At 53.0% G+C, this 20,218-nt stretch overlaps 1 protein-coding gene across 2 annotated transcripts in view; it reads right to left on the bottom strand.

Moving 5' to 3' along the window:
• The window catches only part of MYO9B (myosin IXB), a 138,026-nt gene that overhangs the window by 97,826 nt on the left and 19,982 nt on the right, over positions 1-20,218 (bottom strand). For both annotated transcript variants that reach the window (XM_055372082.2, XM_055372084.1), the window contains exon 2: positions 13,493-14,390. In XM_055372082.2, coding sequence (XP_055228057.1) covers positions 13,493-14,332 — 840 coding nt within the window. In that variant the 5' untranslated portion in view covers positions 14,333-14,390. The remainder of the gene's footprint in view (positions 1-13,492; positions 14,391-20,218) is intronic.

Below are 20,218 nucleotides of genomic sequence, written 5' to 3'. Positions count from 1 at the left end.
TGCATGGGCTGTACTACCACTCCCAGCTGTCTGTGGGGCAGAGAGACAGAGTGAGTTAGCTCCGCCAAACCCTGTGGGACATCTCTATCTGTGTCCTCCTTTCCTGACTCCCCAAACTGCTTTATGACTCTGTGTGGGGAAATGGACGTTTATGAATACGTATGTATGTCTATGGCACGGATACAAATGCAGAGATTCCAGCTGGTGATCTGGGCTGTCTGGATCTAGGATGGAAAGCTGCTTTCATTACATTTGGGAAAGGGGAGCTGAGCAGAAGATAAGAAGACACCTGGGGGCCGGGTGCAGTGGCTCACACCTGTAATCCCAGCACTTTGCGGGGGACGAGGTGGGTGGATCACTTGAGGTCAGGAGTTTGAGACCAGCCAGGCCAACATGGTGAAACCCCATTTCTACTAAAAATACAAAAATTAGCCAGGTGTTGTGGTGGGCGCCTGTAATACCAACTACTCGGGAGGCTGAAGCAGGAGAATTGCTTGAACCCAGGAGGCGGAGGTTGCAGTGAACTGAGATCGCACCACTGAACTCCAGCCTGGGCGACCAAGCAAGACTCCATTTCAAAAAAAAAAGACATCTGTGAAATGGTCACCTTTATGGGGTTCTGGAACATTCTACGAAGCGATGGATGTACTGGGGTAGACAAAGGAAAAAAAATTCCTATAAAGGGTCAGGTAGTAAATATTTTCAGCTTTGTGGGCCATGCAGTGTCTCGGGTGCAATTACTCGGCTCTGCACTCATGGTGCCAAAGATGCCAGGGATGATATGTAAATGCATGGGCATGGTTATGCACCAATAAAACTTTATTTGTAGAGATAGGCACTGGCAGATTTAACTCATGGGCTGTAGTTTGCCAACCCCTGGTAGATACCAAAGGAAATGAAACCTTGCTGGCGTGGTGGCACGTGGCTGTAGTCCCAGCTAATTTGGAGGCTGAGGCAGGAGGCTCACTTGAGCCTAGGAGGTTGAGGCTGCAGTGAACTATGACTGGACCACTGCACCTCAGCTTGGGCGACAGGGCTAGACCCTGTCTCTAAAAAAATTTTTTTTAAAGTTAAGAAAAATGAAAAGACACTAAAAAGACGAAGTGTTTTATTTAAAAAAAAAAAAGGGGAAAAGCAACCGGGGGAACCAAAAGAGATAATGAAACGTGTCATGGTTCTGCCAAAGTGGGGAATCTCTGGCCGCTGATCCTGTTTCCCGGCAGTGGTTCTTGACTTGTTTCCTGCTGGGGAGATGCTTAAAGGAGGGAGACCTGAGCCACAGCCAGCACCTGGCATATAGGTTTCAAGAAGTCACCCCAGGAGGACAGGGAGGACCACAGAATCCAGGGCGCACAAATCAGCACTCGCCTGGATCAGAAAACCAGCAAACCTCTTTGATTACATTCCTTTGCAAAAAACCCCAGCAGGGAGCATGTCACTTCTCAGTGCAGGCGGAAGTCCTAAAATCAGGGACTGCGGTTTTTGGCATGGGGAGCAAGTCTTAAAAACAACATTGTAAGACGTCACTCAGTGCACCTGGAAGAGCAAGCTCTTGGAAAGCCAGATCCTCACGCATCTAGGGCCGCTTCATCATCAGTGACACGAGGACATGCCTGATCGTGGGTGGGCAGTGACCGTCCCCTGGGCTCTGGGTGGGCAACGGGTGAGAGGTGAGGAGGCACACCAGTCACCTCCCCCAAGGGACAAGGGAGAACGCCGGACTGAAACTGCTTCCCGCCACCCCCAACAGCCACTCCACAATGGTGCCGAATATGGTCGGGTTGATGTGTAACTCCAATGGCACGATGTTACCAAGAAAAAAAGAATCTACAAATATTTAGGCAGAGACCATCTGTTACAATGAAATCTATCTTGTCATCCAGTTGGCCTAAAACAGCAGTTCTCAACTGGGGGGTGGTTCTGCTCCTCAGGGAACACCTGTCAACATCTGGAGACGTTTCTGGTTGTCGGGACTAGGGGCGGGGGTGCTATGGGCAACTAGTGGGCAGGGATCAGGATGCTGCTCAGTCCCCCACGATGCACAGGATGGCCTGGCCATAACGGAATGATCCAGCCCACATATCAACAGGGCAGGGGTTGGGAACTTGGGTTGGACCAGGAAGCCTGGCCTCTGTCCCCAAGGGTTTCTGACTGTGAGGTCTAAAACTGACCCTATATGATGGCTTATTCCACTTTCTCGTCGCCTCTGGGGTTTGCCCTGCCCTGTCTCCTGCCTGCCCTGCATTCAGGCCCCAGCTCCTATCTCCTCCTCTGGGCTGCTCTGCAGACCCAGGGCCCCCAAAAACTGCTTCCCCCTACCTTTGTGCAAACATCCCGGGGAGGCCACACATGAGAGGCAGCCAGAGATTGATTCTATCTTCGCTTCCTGTGGTGCCCGGGGTGCCCAGCTCACCCCCCTCAGGGACCTTCAGTAGCTTGCGGTCAGGGCCACATTGTACCTCCTCCTTCTGTCCTTGCACCACCCTGTCTTCCACACACGCCTGCCTGTGTGGATGGGTGACCTAGATGTTTGCGTGGATAACCATCCCGCCGCTTAGCCTTTCGGATGGCCTGGGCTAGCCTGAGTCTTGACCACTGGCAGGGCGAGCGGTGGGGGAACTCCTGAGAGCCCTAATTCTGCCTCCTCTTTCCCCACCACAGCAGTGCGCCCACCCGAGAGGAGGACGGGCACCCAATGACCCTGGCCCTGCTCCCCCAACCCAGCCCTGGATACGCTGGCCTTCCAATCTCCCTTTGAAGTGCACCAGGCTGCTGCCCCGGACCCTCCTGAGCCCAAGCTTGCTGCCCACCCTGCTGCCCACTGACGTCCCACCTTCCTTCTCCCTCAGCCCAGCGAAGTGACAAGTGGTCTCAGAGACCCTCAGACTCAAATACGTCTGCATTCATGTAACATAGACACAACTCAAGCCATTGGGGGCTCCTGGACCCTTTGACAGACAGACGGGTGCTGACTGCAGGTATTGCTCTTCCTCAAACAAATGCTGGCTTCCCTTTGCTGCTCGTGACATGGGTGACTTCTGCCTTCTGAGGCCTTGGCCCCGTCCTGACCCTGAGCCTCCTCTGGTCTGTGGCCTATGCCATGAATCTCATCCCTGAAATGCCCCCCCATGAGAGGGGAGCCACACGCCCCCTCTCAACACTTACCTCTCCTGACAAACTCACCTCCCTGTATGGCTAACAGCCAAGGGCTGGGTGAGTGCCTGGCTGGGAGGTGCCCCAGCTTGCTGTCTGTCCCTGACCCCTCTCTGACTGGGTCATGCGACAGGATGGCCTCCGAGGCCTGATGAGCCCTGGGGCTGCAGGGTTCGTTGTGTGGCTGGTGCACAGTTCTCCCTTGGATGCCCCATCAGCTGCTTCAACGAAGCACCCCAAACCAAATTCACCAGGACTGGCCTCCGGGCAGTTCCCCTGCAGCCATCTCTGACCCCCTCTCCTCCTCCCTTGGGACCTGTCCGTCCTCAGCTGTCAGCCTCAGATCTGGCACATCCCCGCGGCTGGGGTTGCTCCCAGGACTCCCCCTCTGTCGCACTTGGGAAGCCACGTGCAAACGCTCCTGCCCGAGTCCAGGGCCCCCGCCAGCCGGCCCGTCCGCCCTGCTCCCTGAAGCCAGCCTCCCTCTGGCCACTGGCTTCTCAGCAGGCTGGGAAGAACGTGCAGATGGATGTCCCTGCTGTACCTGGACGTCCCTGCTGTACCTGGGCATGCCTGCCCCCTTCTTGGTTCCTCCCACCCCGGCTCCTGGTCCCACCTGGTGTCCCTCGGTGGCTCCAGCCATTAGCACGCCCGAAGCAGCCTGCTGGAGAGGACTGCTCTCCTCCTTCCCAGGGCTCATGACAGTCTCCAGGGGATCCTCTGTGTGAGTGTCAATCCCCCCACTCCCCAACATTGTTCTTATGGGGGACACTGATGGGGGAGGTTGGCCTGGCTGGGGCAGGGGTCCAGGAAAACCCCAACCACATACCAGCCATACAAAGGAATGAAATGCTGATACAACTGGTGGGCAGAGAAACAAATTATGGTCCATCCTCCATCCATACCGTGGAATACGATGCAGCCATGAAAAGGAAGGAAGCACTGATCCATGCTACGATGTGTATGAATCTCAAGAACATGATACCAAGTGAGAGAAGCCAGACACAAAAGGCCACAGAGTGTGAGAGATTCCATTGATCTGAAATGTCCAGAACAGGCAGATCCATAGAGACAGGAAGCAGATTAGTGGCTGCCAGGGCCTGGGAGAGGGAAGTGGGGAGTGAACGCTGATGGGGACGGGGTCTCCTTTCGGGGGGATGGAAATGTTCTGGAACTGGATAGAGGCGACGGTTGCATACCACTGCGAGTGTACTAAATGCCACTGAATTGCACACTTTTGCCTGAGGCCAGGAGTTGGAGACCAGCCTTGGTGACATAACAAAACCCTGTCTCTACAAAAAATAAAAAAATTAGCCAGGGGTGGTGGTGTGCACCTGTATTCCCAGCTGCTTGAGAGGCTGAGGCAGGAGGATCACTTGAGGCCAGGAATTTGAGGCTGCAGATATAATTTAATTTACAGATTTATAAACTGCAGATATAATTTATACATTTATAAAATGCAGATACAATTTAATCTATATATTTATAAACTGCAGATATAAATATAAGGTATCTATTTATAAATAAGTAATTAGGTAAATTATATCTCCATAAGCTCTTAAACAGGAACCTCAACTTCAGAGGCATGAGAGTTGACACACACCTGGTTCCAGAACCTTCTATCTCTGCCACCCTTGCTGAGTGGCTCGTGTGCCTCAGTTTCCTCACATGTCAGGTGGGGGTGGTCAGTCTGCCCACATCAGGATGTGGTGAGGACGTATGAGATGATGCCCCCAATGCTGGGTGGAGGCTGGCATCCAACTGTGTCTTGCCCGACAGACTCAGGGGGAAAGGACGTGGCCCAGGCAGGTGTCCTTGAGGGCAGAGGTCGAGGTGGATAATGGCACTGTGGCCTAGGTGACCTACCCCAGTGCTGACTGTGGGTGGGGGAACAGAGCTAGTGGCCTGGCTGATGGCAGAGGGGCTGGGGGAGTTGGGGGAAACATGAGACTGGGTTTGTAGGGCCCCTAAGGAGGAGCTCAGGACCCGGTCCAGGTGGGTACGAGTCCTAGGTTCCTTTGCCCCAAGGGGGGGTCTGGGGCAGTGGCACGTTCAGGACCCTTCCTCAGTCCCTCACTGGAATGTCCTGGGCATTGGCACGACTTCGGGTGAGCTTGGCTCCACCAGCTGGGGGCGTCCCTTTGCACCCCGCAGCCCATCACTGTCACCGTGTCCCACTGTGGGCCGGGCCACAGGGGCTCCATGGAGTCCAGGGACCCTTGGGACAACAGCCTGACAAGCAAGGATCCTTATTTTATTTCTGCTTTCAGAATGAAAACCCCATGCACGCTGCCAGCTGCCAGCTGCACTTGCTACAGTTCAGGACAGATGAAGGGAACCCCAGCCTTTGGCCCCCTGGACTCAGCCTGCTCTCAGAAGGGCACCGAGGCGAGTGCCTGGTGGATCTGAGGCTGTGGGCAAAGGGAGAGGAGCGTGTTCTGGGTGTGCTTTGTGGCGAGACCCCATGGCCAATGCTGTAAGCTGCTCTATCCACAGCCCCTGGGCTGTCGACGGGTGCCTGCACTAGGAGGCTAGAGGCCATGTGGAGGACGGGGAGACTCATGGCTTCTGCAGCCCCTATACTTGGTGAAAGGTGATGGCAACAGTTAACTGCAGTGGCGGGCAGATCAGCTGATTGGAACCGGCTTTCCACAGTGCTCCCTTCCTGTTTTTTGGTCAGCATTACACAGCGAGGCTGCAACCCTCGCGGGGGGCGGGGGTCAGGGGGTGCACCCAGCGACACTCAAACCTCAAAACAGCTCAACTTCTCCTTTCGGGGAGCTGAGAAAAAAATCCCCAATCGATGCTGCGAGTTGTGCTGATCTCCGGCTTTCTGTAGCCCGGGCGAGAGAGGGGAGAGCAGAGAGGCAGCCTGAACGGGGGGCTGGGGCTCAGGCCGGGTTCAAACCCCGGGTTAGGCTGTGGCTCTCTGCGGTGTGGCCTGGGGAATCTACCTGCAGTGGGTTGACTTGCGGCTTCCCAAAAAAGACATGTCTAAGTCCTTACCCCCAGAACCTGTGACTGTGGCTTTATTTGGAAACGGGGTCTTGGCAGATGTCATGAAGATAAGTATTTTGAGATGAGGTGATCCCATGAGAGAAAGGCGAGGGAGATTGGACACACACAGGGGAGAAGACCAGGCGACGACGGAGGGAGAGGGCAGAGTGATGCGGCCACAAGCCCAGAGCTCCAAAGACGGCTGAAGCCACCAGAACCCGGGAGAGAGGCCTGGGACAGATTCTCCCTCAGAGCCTCCGGAGGGACCCAGCCCTGCCCACACCTTGATTTTCAACTTCTGGCCTCCAGAACTGTGAGAGAATCAACCCCTGCTGTTTGAGGGCTCCCAGCCCGTAATACTTTGTTATAGACACCTCAGGAAACTCACGCATCCACGTGTCTCTCTGGGGCTCAGTTTCCTCATCTTTAAAATGGGCAGAGCTGCCGTGAGGGCTTAGAGATGATGGAGGAAAATCACGAAGCCCAAACCCTGATACCCAGTGGGCCTGAGGTCTTATTCCTCTTATTAGAAAATGATGGCCGGGCGCAGTGGCTCATGCTTGTAATCTCAGCACTTTGGGAGGCCGCGGTGGGCGGACCACGAGGTCAGGAGATCGAGACCATTCTGGCTAACACGGTGAAACCCCATCTCTACTAAAAATACAAAAAATTAGCTGGGTGTGGTGGCGAGCACCTGTAGTCCCAGCTACTCAGGAGGCTGAGGCAGGAGAATGGCGTGAACCCGGGAGGCAGAACTTGCAGTGAGCCGAGATCGCGCCACTGCACTCCAGCCCGGAGACAGAGAGAAACTCCGTCTCAAAATAAATAAATAAATAAATAAATAAAATTAAAAAAAAGATTCTTGGGGCCAGGCACGGTGGCTCACGCCTATAATCCCAGCACTTTGGGAGGCTGCGGAGGGCGGATTACTTGAGGTCAGGAGTTTGAGACCAGCCTGGCCACTATGGTGAAACCCGTCTCTACTAAAAATACAAACATTAGCCGGGCACGGTGGTGGGCGCCTGTAGTCCCAGCTACTCGGGAGGGCTGAGGCAGGAGAATCAAACCCAGGAGGCAGAGGTTCCAGTGAGCCGAGATCGTGCCACTGCACTCCAGCCTGGGCAATAGAGCAAGACTCTATCTCAAAAAAAGAAAAAAAGAAAATGACTCTTAAGTTAGCACAGAACAGAAAGAACTCACAGATAATTTCTAAAAGCTCAGTGGCTGCAATGAACAGTGATTGGGTCTTATGGGAAGAACTCAAAGACAGCTGTTCTATTCCCAGGGGGTGAGTCTGTCCCCAGGGGACAACGGGAAGCTATTTTGTTAATACCTCTCTAATCAATGAAATGTCTGGGGACACTTCTGGTTGTCACACCTGCGGGGTGGGGAGTGCTCCTGGCATCTGGTGGGTGGAGGCCAGGGATGCTGCTCAACGTCCTTCAATGCACAGGATGACTCCCACCCCAGAGAACGATCCGGCCCTGAATGTCAGCAGAGCCAAGGTTGAGAAATCCAGCTCTCAGTGAAGACAATCACATCCCTTTGCAAACAGTTGCCCCAGGAAGCACGTTTATTGCCATGACGTGGATTTGGCTCAAGCCTGTTTTGGAAGCCGGCGTGGGCACCACCCTCGAGCGGCTTAGAACCCCTGGAGAAAACTGGCCTCGCCAGCCCCCGCTGCTGAGGCCCCAAGCAGGTCGGCCTGGCAGGACCAGGGGTCTGACTCACGGAGGGTGACTAATGGCTGTTGAAGGCATACTGGAGACTGTGCAGGCGTGGAGGCTGGAGGGAGCTTTGCTGGCATCCGGGGAGGAACTACCAGTCCCCAGGACAATCGCGGATCTGGGGCAGCCCTCAAGGACCCAGGCACAAGATGTCACCAAGTGGGACTTGCCAGGGGCCAGGTAGGACTTGAAGCAGACCAGGTGGGACTGTATGGGGGATGCTGTGGGCTGACTTGAGCCCCTCGCCCCCAAAATTATATCCACATCCTCACCCCCGGAAACTGTGTATGTGACCTTATTTGGAAATAGGGTCTTTGAAAATGCAATTAGGTAGGATGAGGTCATGCCGGGGTAGGATGGGCCCTACATCCCATGAGTGGCGTCCTTGTTATAAGAAAGCCACGTGAAGACACGGACACACAGGAAGAACACCCCTGACGACAGAGGCAGAGACTGATGCGACGTGGCCACAGGCCAGGGCACATCTGCAGCCACCAGAGAAGCTGAAGAGGCCTGAAGCATCCTCCCCCAGAGCCGGGAGGGAGTGCGGCCCCGTGGACACCTTGATTTCAGACTTCTGGCCTCCAGGACCATGAGAGCCTTAATCCCTGTTGTTGGAGACTCCCTTGCCCCTAACACTTAGCAACAGGAAACTTGTCCACGCCCTGGAGGGTCCTAGGGAGATGGTGCTGTGGGGGCAGCAACGTGGTGGGGAGGACATGGACCCTGAACTGAGACCTAGGTAGCAATCCTTCCTCCTGGCCGTGCCACCTTGAGACCCTGGGGCTGGGCGTGTCATTTCTGCGGGGCTCAGGCGTTTACCCACCTGCCTAGTCCCATTTGGCAAAATGTCTGACATGGTAAATGTTGGATCTACCCTCTCATTCATTCACCTACTACATTTTTTTTGTTATTTTTTTGAGACAGGGTCTTGCTCTGTCACCCAGGCTGGAGTGCAGTGTGTGATCACAGCTCACTGCAGTCTTGAACTTCTGGGCTCAAGCAATCCTCCCACTTCAAGCTCCTGAGAGCTGAGACCACAGGCATGCACCGCCATGCCTGGCTAATTTTTTATTTTTATTTTTAATTTTGAGACGGAGTTTCGCTCTTGTTGCCCAGGCTGGAGTGCAATGGTGCGATATTGGCTCACTGCAACCTCCGCCTCCCAAGTTCAAGCCATTCTCCTGCCTCAGCCTCCCAAGTAGCTGGGATTATAGGCGCTCGCCACCACACCTGGCTAATTTTTGTATTTTTAGTAGAGACGGGGTTTCACCATGTTTGCCAGGCTGGTGTCGAACCCTTGACCTCAGGTGATCCACCTGCCTTGGCCTCCCAAAGTGCTGGGATTACAGGCATGAGCCACTGCACCCAGCCTAGTTTTTAAACTTTTTGGTAGAGATGGGGTCTTGCAATGTTACCCAGGCTGGTCTGGAATTACTAGGCTCACGCAATCCTCCTGACTCAGGACTCAGCCTCCTGACTCTGGGATTACAGGTGTGTGCCACACATGCTGAATTTTCAAGATCACTGTTTTATCTCGGGTGTGGATGCCAGGCACTGATGTTTTGGCCTGGAGAGCCGTTGAGCCCCCTGGCCACCTGCTGGGAGGACACTGGGGCCACTGGCAGTTTCACTGTGGCTGAGTCTCAGAGCTGGGATGACGCCAGGGCAGCCTCGGGAAACCAGAGCTGGGTTGTATCTACCTCTGCTCAGAACCTCTATAGCTCCTGTGTCACCCAGAGTCTTCCCCGAGTTCTACCTGGGGAGAATTTTGTGTTGACTTTGGCCACCACATAGCCCAGCACCTATATCATAGCCTGCCACACAGCAAATGCTCACACAGCAATGAACGGGTGGTCTGGGTATATAATGCAATGCACACAAGACAAGCCATATTAAAAACAGCTGAGGTGGGAGGATCACTGGAAGCCAGGAGTTCGAGACCAGCCTGGAGAACGTAGTAAGACTGTGTCTCTATAGAAAATTTAAAAATTAGCCGGGCATGGTGGTGCACACCTGGAATTCCAGCTACTTGGGTGGGAGGATCGCTTGAGCCCAGAAGTTCTCGAGGCTGCGGTGAGTTATGATCGTGCCACTGCACTCCATCCTAGGTAACGGAGAGAGACCCTGACAAGAAAGGAATAGAGGAGAGGGGAGGAGAGGGGAGGGGAGGAGAGGGGAGGGGAGGGGAGGGGAGGGGAGGGGAGGGGACGGGAAAGGAAAGGAAATGGACATTCTATGGTGAAATCGCTCAGCGGTTTTATTAAAAGCTGATGTAAACAATGACAATGAATCTCTGTGTTACTTGCACAGGAGAAAACAGGAATAAGTTACATATGTCGGACCAGGGCTAAGTTGTACGACCCCAATTAATGTCTTACTGATGACCTCAGAGAGGAAGAGGAACTGAAATGTATTCCTAGGCACTGCTTATATGTGATTTCAGTGAATTTGCATGGCAGCCCTCAGCTTGTGGGGACTAACAAGAGGCGAGAGGTCAAGGCTCCAGGAAGGGTGGGGTCTGACCCTGCCCCCAACTCCCTCTCTCCACTGAGGGGGCTCTCAGGATCCTACGTGTGAAGAAACTGACACATTCATATAATGAGCTACAATTCAGCAAAAGAAATGAGCTCTCAAGCCACGAAAAGACATGGAGGAATCTCCTCTCCCCTTTTTTTGGGGGACAGGGTCTCGCTCTGTCACCTAGGCTGGAGTGCAGTGGCCCGACGTTGGCTCACTGCAGCCTCAACCTCCTGTGCTCAAGTGATTCTCCTGCCTCAGACTCCCACGTAGGCGGGACCACAGGCAAACACCACCACACCTGGCTAATTTTTTTTTTTTTTTTTGTAGAGACAGGGTCTTGTTATGTTGCCCAGGCTGATCTGGAACTCCTGGGCTCAAGTGATCCTCCTGCCTCGGCCTCCCAGTGCACTGGGATTACGTAAGCCACCATGCCCAACTGACATGCAGGAACCTTAAATGCTGGTTGTGAAGTGGAAGAAGCCAGTCTGAAAAGCCTGCAACACTGGGACTCCAACTACAGACAGCCTGGAAAAGACAGAACTGTGGAGGCAGTGAGAAGAGCTGTGGCTGCCAAAGGTCACGGAGGGATGAACAGGGGGAGCATGGAGGAATTTTAGGGCAGTGACACCACTCTGTGACACTCCAACGGCAGATACATTCATTATACTTTTGTCCAAACTCAAAGAATGTGCAACACCAAGAACCCTAATGGAAACTATGGCTGTTAGTAACAGTACCAACGTGGACTTGAGTCAGTTGCAACCAACACACCACATGAATGCAAAATATAAATAATGTGAGAACCTGGGCGTGGAAGGGGTACATGGGAACTCTCTGCACTATCTGCTCGGTATTTTTATAAACCTAAAACTGCTCTAAAACAACCAATCTGTTTTTTTGTTTTTTGTTTTTTTTCAAGCGGAGCTGGGTGCAGTGGTTCACGCCTATAATCCCAGCATTTTGGGAGGCCAAGGTGGGAGGATCATTGGCATCCAGGAGTTCGAGACCAGCCTGGGGAATACAGTGAGACCCCCATCTCTACAAAAAATAAAATAAAAATGAAAAAAAGGCAGATCCCACACCCAGAGGTGCAGACCCCTGAGGCCACACGCTGCCCCTGGCCCTCACCAGGTGGCGATGGTTGCGTTGTTCTGAGACATGTGGATGCACCTTGTCCTACAACCCCTGCAATGATGGGTGCTGTGTGGTCACCTCTGTAGCCCTGTGGCCACAAGACTCACCCACAGTGGCACATCGAGGGCTGCTGTGGGGTTTGGCTGATCAGGGCAATGAACAGTGGGCAGAGGGCATGAGGCATAAGAGCCTGGGTTGGTCCCTTCTCTGCTGCCTCTACAGTGAAACTAGGCAGCCCCCTCCCCGACAATGCTTCACCATCCCCTTAACCCCTAGGCCTGCCGTACGCCTTGCTGGCTTCCTTCCACCCTGCCGGTCCCCCTAGAAATGTCCCGTTGTGAAGCACTCCTCAAACTGGTTTGAATGCACCAGCCTTTTTTTTCAGGCACCTTGAGAATGAATGGCCATGTTCTGGAAGCCAAATGTGTAGTAACTGTGACTTTGTTTTTTTTTTTTTTTGAGGCGGAGTTTCGCTCTGTCACCCAGGCTGGAGTGCAGTGAAGCGATCTTGGCTCACTGCAACCTCCACCTACCGGGTTCAAGCGATTCTCCTGCCTCAGCCTCCCGAGTAGCTGGGATTACAGGCACACACCATCATGCCTGGATAATTTTTATATTTTTAGTAGAAACGAGGTTTCATCATGTTGGCCAGGCTGGTCTCAAAGTCCTGACCTCCCGTGATCCACCTGCCTCAGCCTCCCAAAGTGTTGGGATTACAGGTGTGAGCCACCACGCCCAGTGACTTATTTTCTGTATTTCTGATGCTCTGACATCTGGGGCCTGGCTGACCCCAGGGAGACGGCCCTTCCCAATTCCTAGATTGATTCTAGCCAGTTCCTAGAGATGGTTTGGGACTTGCCTTCCATATGCAAACCAACCAGTCCAGAGCCTACACCCCAGCCACCTCCTCTCTGGGACTCTCACACTCCAGCCCACTATCCCCTGCCCTCATCACCCCAGGACCTGGCACCTGACAACAAGGGGCAGCCCCTATGCCCCAGAGCCCATTGAAATAATTCAAACAAGCCAATCCTAAGCCAGCTTACTCTGCCTAGCACATTCTGATGCATGAAAATCACAATAAAGTTTCCTGCCTCTCCCCGCTCCCTTTTTCCCTCTCTCCCTCAGCCTCCTGATGAGTCCCAGTGCTTCCCCCTGTGGCCTTCCATGGCATTGCATCCTCTTCTTTCGGGAACTGTGAGTAACAAACTTTCTTTCCAAGAGGCAGTTGCATCCTGACCAGTTGGCCTCGCAGTACCTGAATAATAACAACAATCAGAAAACCTCCACTTTTTCTCTCTTTAGAGGCAGGGTCTGTCTCTGTTGCCCAGGCTGGAGTGCAGCAGTGCAATCATAGCTCCAACTTGTGGGCTCAAGTGATCCTCCTGCCTTAGCCTCTCCAACAGCTGGGACAACAAATGTGTGCCACCGCACTTCGGTAATCTCTTTTTTTTTTTTTTTTTGTAGAGAGGGGGCCTTGCTGTGTTGCCCAGGCTGATGTTGAATTCCTGGGCTCAAGCGATTCCCTTGCCTCAGCCTCTCAAAAACCACGGGGGTTATAGACATGAGCCACCACACCCAGCCTGAAATTTCTTTTTTTTTTTTTTTGAGATGGAGTCTCTCTCTGTCATCCAGGCTGGAGTGTAGTGGCATGATCGTAGCTCATTGAAGCCTCGAACTCCTGGGCTCAAGTGATCCTCCTGCCTCAGCCTCCTGAGCAGCTGGGACTACAGGTGAGCACTACTATGCCTGCCTGGCTAATCATTTTTTTTTTTTTTGTAGAGAAAAGGTCTTGCTATGTTGCCCAGGCTGATCTTGAACTCCTGGGCTCAAGCAATCCTCCTCCCTCAGCCTTCCAAAGCATTGGGATTATAGATGTGGGCCACCGAGCTTGGCTTGAAACCCGCATTTTCCAAACAAATGCCCCCTCCCACAGACCGACCAGCTTCCCCGCTCACCTCCAGCACAGGGCCAGCACCCAGGATGGTCCTCTCGACGCCGCTGGCATAGCCCTTCTGGCTGAGGGCGGTGAGGCAGTGGATGAGGAAGTTGGTGCTCTGGGTCTTGCCGGAGCCGCTCTCACCCGAGATCACGATGCACTGGTTCACGCGCTTCCTGAGCATGGTGTAGTAGGCCACGTCGGCCAGCGCGAAGACGTGTGGCTCCAGCTTGCCCAGCTGCTGGTTCTCATACATCTTCACGTACTTGGGGTTGTAGATGGGCAGGAACTTAAAGGGGTTGATGGCCACCAGGATGCTCCCCGCGTACGTGTAGATCTTTTGTTGCAGGAAGCGGTGCTTGAGGTTCTTCAGGAGGTTGCCCTCGGTTAGCTCGGGGAGGTTACACAGGTCATCAAAGTCCGCCTGCTGCCGTGGCAAGAGGCCACGCTCCACCAGGCGCTGGGTGGCTGTGGCCTGCGCCACCAGCTGCATATGCACATACTTGATGGTCCCATCCGCGTTGCGCTCCTGCAGCAGGAAGTAGTAGCCATCCTCCTGAGGGTGCTCGTCCTGTGCCCGCCGGGGCCATAGCAGCACCCGGTGCACAGGCGAGTCGTTGGCGTCCAGCACCCATTCCTCGCCTCCCGACTCTTTGACCTCCACCAGCACATAACATTTGGTGCCGTCCAGCCGCAGGCTGGCGATGGCGTCCTTGATGACGTCCGAGGTGGTGCTGTCCTTGGTGGCAGTCACGCGGCACGAGGCCTGGCTCTCGGTGGTGGACAGCTGGGGGTAGATGTGCAGGTGGTAGGCCGCCTGCTCCCGGCGGCCCGAGCTGCCTGCCTCTTTCACACTCATCCTGCCGGCCGCCTGGCTTCAGCATGCCTTCCAGGCTCAGGGCGCGCGTGTCCTGGAGCTAGAAGGGAGGTCAGAGCCAGGCATGGTCAGAATGGTGGGAGGAAGTTTAAGGGGCATGTGGAGTCCCACTCCTGGGCAGATAGCACCTGACCCGATGCTGGAGTTCCCCACCCGACTAGGCTCGCCCAAAAAGCCAGAGGCAACCAGTCACGACATCCCGTGAGGGTCTGTCTGTCCTTCAATGTGACCTCAGGCTCCTGCAGTGGCTCATGCTTATAATCCCAACACTTTAGGAGGCCAAGGTGGGAGGATCGCTTGAGGCCAGGAGTTTGAGACCAGCCTGGGCAACATAGCGAGACCCCGTCTCTACAAAAAATAAAGGCATAGTGGTGCTCGCCTGTGGTCCCAGCTCCTCAGGAGGCTGAGGTGGGAGGATCACTTGAACCCAGGAGATTGAGGCTGCAGTGAGCCATGATTATACCAGCTGTGCTCCAGCCTGGGTGACAGAGAGAGACCCTGTCACTTAAAAAAAAATACAGTGGCTTTTACAAGTGACATCATCAGACAACCCCAAGACCTGACCCTTCCCCTGAGTTTGCTCCATCCCAGCCCCCATCCCACCCCATCCAGAGGCAGCCTCTCAATTCTAAAGCCCAACAAGCCATGACCCTCTTTCTGCTATGCCCTTCCCAGCCCACATCCTTCCTGACCTCATCTCTGAATAAACTTCCCCAACAGCTCCCCAAGCAGAAGACGACTCGGCCCCACAGGCCTTGGCCACACAGCAGTAACAGCGAGAGGCATGTGGGGATGAGCAAGACTGAACCTGTCCTGAAATTTGGGATTCCCAAAACTCCAGGGTACTTGAAACCCAACCTAGGAAGATGAAGTCCGGGAGAGCCACGAAAAATGCACTCGGGAATGGCCTAGAGTGTGGTTGCTTCTGAAGCCACAACTCCGGTCTACTGGGGAGAAGAACATCAGGCAGGCCCAGGCTGGGGGCATCCTGCAGGAATATGGCTGGTGGTCCCAAGACTGCCAAGGTCACGGGCAACAAGGAAAGACTGAGGAGCTAGCTGTCCAAGACCACAGGAGATTCGCAATGCGATAGGACTCCCCGGAAAGGATCCTCTACCAGAGAGAGGGCTTGAATGGAAGAGCTAGTGACACCAGAAGCACACCAGGAAGGTGGTAAGTAGCAGTCTGCCAATACCAATTTCTTTTCTTTTTCTTTTTTTGTTTTTGAGATAAGAGTCTCGCGCTGTCGCCCAGGCTAGAGTGCAGTGGTGTGATCTCGGCTCACTGCAACCTCTGCTGCCTGGGTTCAAGCAATTCTTCTGCCTCAGCCTCCTGAGTAGCTGGGACTATAGGCATGCGCCACCACACCCGGCTAATTTTTGTATTTTTTTAAGTAGAGATGGGGTTTTGCCATGTTGGCCAGGCTGGTCTCAAACTCCTGACCTCAGGTGATCTGCCAACCTCGACTTCCCTAAGTGCTGGGATTAGAGGGGTGAGCCACCACGCCTGGCCTACAAGTGCAGGTTTCTTATACACATATATCGTGTAGTGGTGAAGTCTGGGCTTTTTTTTTTTGAGATGGAGTTTCGCTCTTTGTTGCCCAGGCTCTAGTGCAGTGGCATGATGTCGGCTCACTGCAACCTCCACCTCCTGGGTTCAAGCGATTCTCCTGTCTCAGCCTCCCAAGTAGCTGGGATTACAGGCACCCCACCACCACGCCCGGCTAATTTTTTTTGTATTTTTAGTATAGACAGGGTTTCACTATGTTGGCCAGGCTGGTCTCGAACTCCTGACCTCAGGTGATCCATCCTCCTCAGCCTCGCAAAGTGCTGGGATTACAGACATGAACTACCGCACCCGGCCTTTTTTTTTTAAGACAGTCTCGCTCTTTCACCCAGGCCAGACTGCAGTGGCACTATCTTGGCTCACTGCAAGCTCCGCCTCCCGGGTTCACGCCATTCTCCTGCCTCAGCCTCTCGAGTAGCTGAGACAACAGGCGCCCGCCACCGCGCCTGGCTAATTTTTTTTTGTATTTTTAGTAGAGATGGAGTTTCACCATGTTAGCCAGGATGGTCTCGATCTCCTGACCTCGTGATCCACCCGCTTCGGGCTTCCAAAGTGCTCTCATTATGTTGGCTAGGTGGCCTTGAACTCCTAAGCTCAAACGATCCTCCCGCCTTGGCCTCCCAAAGTGCTAGGATTACAGGAGTGAGCCACTGCGCCAGGCCAATCTGGGCTTTTGGGATACACATTGCCTGAATAGTGAACATCGTACCCAACAGGAAATTTGTTCACCCTCACCCTCCTCCCCCCATCACCTTCTGCAGTCCTCAATATCTATTCCGCTCTGTTATGTCCACGTATATAGATTGTTTAGCTCCCCAAAATTCACCCTCTTCATTTTTTTTTTTTTTTTTGAGATGGAGTCTCACTCTATCACCATGCTGGAGTCCAGTGGCAGATCTCGGCTCACTGCAACCTCTGCCTCCCGGGTTCAAGTGATTCTCCTGCCTCAGCCTCCCCAGTAGCTGGGACTACAGCCGCCCACCACCATGCCCAACTAATTTTTGTATTTTTAGTAGAGACGGGGTTTCACCATGTTGGCCAGGATGGTCTCAATCTCTCGACCTTGTGATCCACCCACCTCGGCTTCCCAAAGTGCTGGGATTACAGGTGTGAGCCACCGCACCTAGCCCTTTTTTTTTTTTTCCTAAGAGAGAGGGTCGCCCAGTTTTTTCTTCTTCTTTTTTTTTTTTTTGTTAGGGTCTTGCTCTACTTCCCAGGCTGGGGTGCATTGGCATGATCACGGCTCACTGCAGACTTGATCTCCCTGGGCTCATGTGATCCTCTCACCTCCGCCTCACAAGTAGCTGGGACTATAGGTGCACACCACCATGCATGCTGGCTAATGTTTCTGTATTTTCTGTAGAGATGGGGGCCTCACTATATTGCTCAGGTTGTTGTCAAACTCCTGGGCTCAAATGATCCACCTGCCTAGGCCCCCTAGAGTACTGAGATTATAGGGATGAGTGACTGTGCCCGGCCAAGTTTATTCCTAAAAAGTGCATTTGCTTCTGAAGGTTGCAAGAAAAAGAAATGCTGGTGCCAGCCCACCTAGGGGCTTGGATCAAGAGCCATAAATGCGGCATGAGTCAACCAAGAATGGCTGAGGGTGTGAAGATGAGGCCCAAAGCCAGGCAGGAGAGACTGGTATGCAAACAGACGCGAGTGTAGACGTGAATCCAGCGCAGCAGTTAAAAGACACACAGCAGGAGGGATTATCCTAAAGGACAAGAGAAGACATTAGGGGAGCAGGAATATCTAAGAGGGGTTCTAAGACCAGGCGCGGTCGCTCATGCTTGTAATCCGAGCACTTTGGGAGGCCAAGGCGGGTGGATTGCTTGAGGTCAGGAGTTCAAGACCAGCCTGACCAACATGGTGAAACCCTGTCTGTACTAAAAATACAAAAATTAGCCGGGCATGGTGGTGGGTGCCTGTAATCCCAGCTACTTGGGAGGCTGAGGCAGGAGAATCGCTTGAATCTGGGAGGTGGAGGTTGCAGCGAGCCACAATCATGCCACTGCATTCTGGCCTGGGCGACAGAGTGAGACTCCATCGTGAAGAAAAAAAAGGCGGCGGGGGGGGTTCTGAAGGATGAAGAGGAGTTCGTTCACGAGGTGAGTAGAAGAATAAAGGATGGTATGATAGGCCCACCACCTGTTTTTATAAATAAAGTTTTACTGGAAGGCAGCCTTGCCCACTCCTTTCCTTACTGTCTGTGGCTGCTTCTGCTACAAGAGCAGAGTGAAATAGTTCAGACACAGACTGTAATATTACAGCCTGGAAAGCCTAAAATATTTACTATCCAGCCCTTCAAAGCAAAGGTTTGCTGACCTCTGCCCTAAAGAGAAGCATGACTCAGCACTGTGACTGAGTGGAGTCAGGGCCACTAGAGGCTCTGAGAATTCCTGCAGAAGTGTTAGAAGGGCTGAGGCTGAAAGAAACGATAACTTATGAGGCCGAGGCAGCAGTTCACACAGGGATAGGGAATGGCGACAGGGAAGAAGGCTGGGGGACACACAAGATTTAACTCTTAAAACTTTCCCCCAGGTTAGTAAGTAACTGTCATGTTTTCTCCCAGGGAAATAGATATATATATATACTGTATATAGTTTAATAAAATTTGGATTGTCTTATCCATTTAGCTGTAAAACCTAATTCTTTCCTTGATATGTTAGTGCATTTGTATGTTCCTCCAGGTCATGAGATAAAGCTTTGAGAGCCTGTTTTTTTTTTATTTTTTATTTTTTATTTTTACTATCTAAGATACAGCTTGAGCAACAGGGCGAGATGCTGTTTATTTTTTTATTTTTTTGAAATGGAGTCTTGCTTTATCACCCAGGCTAGAGCACAGTGGCGTGATCTTGGCTCACTGCAACCTCCGCCTGTCGGGCTGAACCAACTCTACTGCCTCAGCCTCCTGAGTAGCCGGGATTACAGGGGCCCACCACCATGCCCGGCTAATTTTGTGTTTTTAGTAGAGACAGTGTTTCTCTGTTTTAGTAGAGACAGCCATGTTGACCAGGCTGGTCTCGAACTCCTGACTTCAAGTGATCCACCCGCCTCGGCCTCCCAAAGTGCTGGGATTTACAAGCGTGAGCCACCACGCCTGGCAGAGACTCTATTTCTTAAAAACAGCAACAACAGGCTGGGTGTGGTGGCTCACGCCTGTAATCCCAGCACTTTGGGAGGCAGAGGCGGGCGGATCACGAGGTCAGGAGATCGAGACCACGGTGAAACCCCGTCTCTACTAAAAATACAAAAAATTAGCTGGGCGCAGTGGCGGGCGCCTGTAGTCCCAGCTACTCGGGAGGCTGAGGCAGGAGAATGGCGTGAACCCGGAAGGCAGAGCTTGCAGTGAGCCGAGATCATGCCACTGCACTCCAGCCTGGGCGACAGAGCGAGACTCCGTCTCCAAAAAAAAAAAAAAACAGCAACAACAACAACAAACTATCTGAACGAGGCAGCTCATCTGCTTTTTTATTTTTTGAGACAGGGTCTCACTCTGTCACTCAGTCTGGAATGCAGTGGCATGATCTCAGCTCACTGCAGCCTCGACCTCCTGGGCTGAAGTGATCCTCTGACTGCACCACCATGCCCAGCTAATTTTTGTATTTTTTTTTTTTTGCAGAGGGGGGGTTTTGCCATGTTGCCCAGGCTGGTCTGGAACTCCACCTGCCTTGACCTCCCAAAGTCCTGGGATTACAGGCATGAGCCACTGTGCCTGGCCCTCATCTGCTTTAGAAAACACTTCAGCAGTTTCTTTCAATGTTAAAACACATACCTAGCACGTGACCTAGCAATTCTCCTCTCAGGAGTTACTCTGGAGAAATGAAGCAAATGTCGAGACAGAGACGTGTAACTTCTGAGAGCCCCAAACTGAGAACCCAAATGTCCACCAACCGAATGAACAAACTGACCACACCATGGAATATGGTTCAACAATGAGAAGGAACCAACGAGTTCAGGATGGCTGGTTCCTGATGCTCACAGTGATAGGAAACCAATTCAGAATTGTTGGGCTGAGTGAAAGAAGCCTGACAAGGCCAGTGCAGTGGCTTATGCCTGTAATCCCAGCATTTTGGGAGGCCGAGGTGGGCAGATCATGAGGTCAGGAGATCGAGACCATTCTGGCTAACACGGTGAAACCCCTTCTCTACTAAAAATACAAAACCAAAAAAAAAAGTTCGCCAGGCGTGGTGTGGGGGGGGGGGCGCATGTAGTCCCAGCTACTCAGGAGGCTGAGGCGGGAGAATGGTGTGAATCCAGGAGGCGGAGCTTGCAGTGAGCCTAGATCGCGCCACTGCA

The sequence above is a fragment of the Gorilla gorilla genome, chromosome 20, assembly GCF_029281585.2.
Source record: "Gorilla gorilla gorilla isolate KB3781 chromosome 20, NHGRI_mGorGor1-v2.1_pri, whole genome shotgun sequence".
Lineage (NCBI taxonomy): Eukaryota > Metazoa > Chordata > Mammalia > Primates > Hominidae > Gorilla > Gorilla gorilla.
The sequence above is the reverse complement of the archived record's forward strand: the minus strand, read 5'-3'. Positions and strand labels throughout refer to the sequence as shown.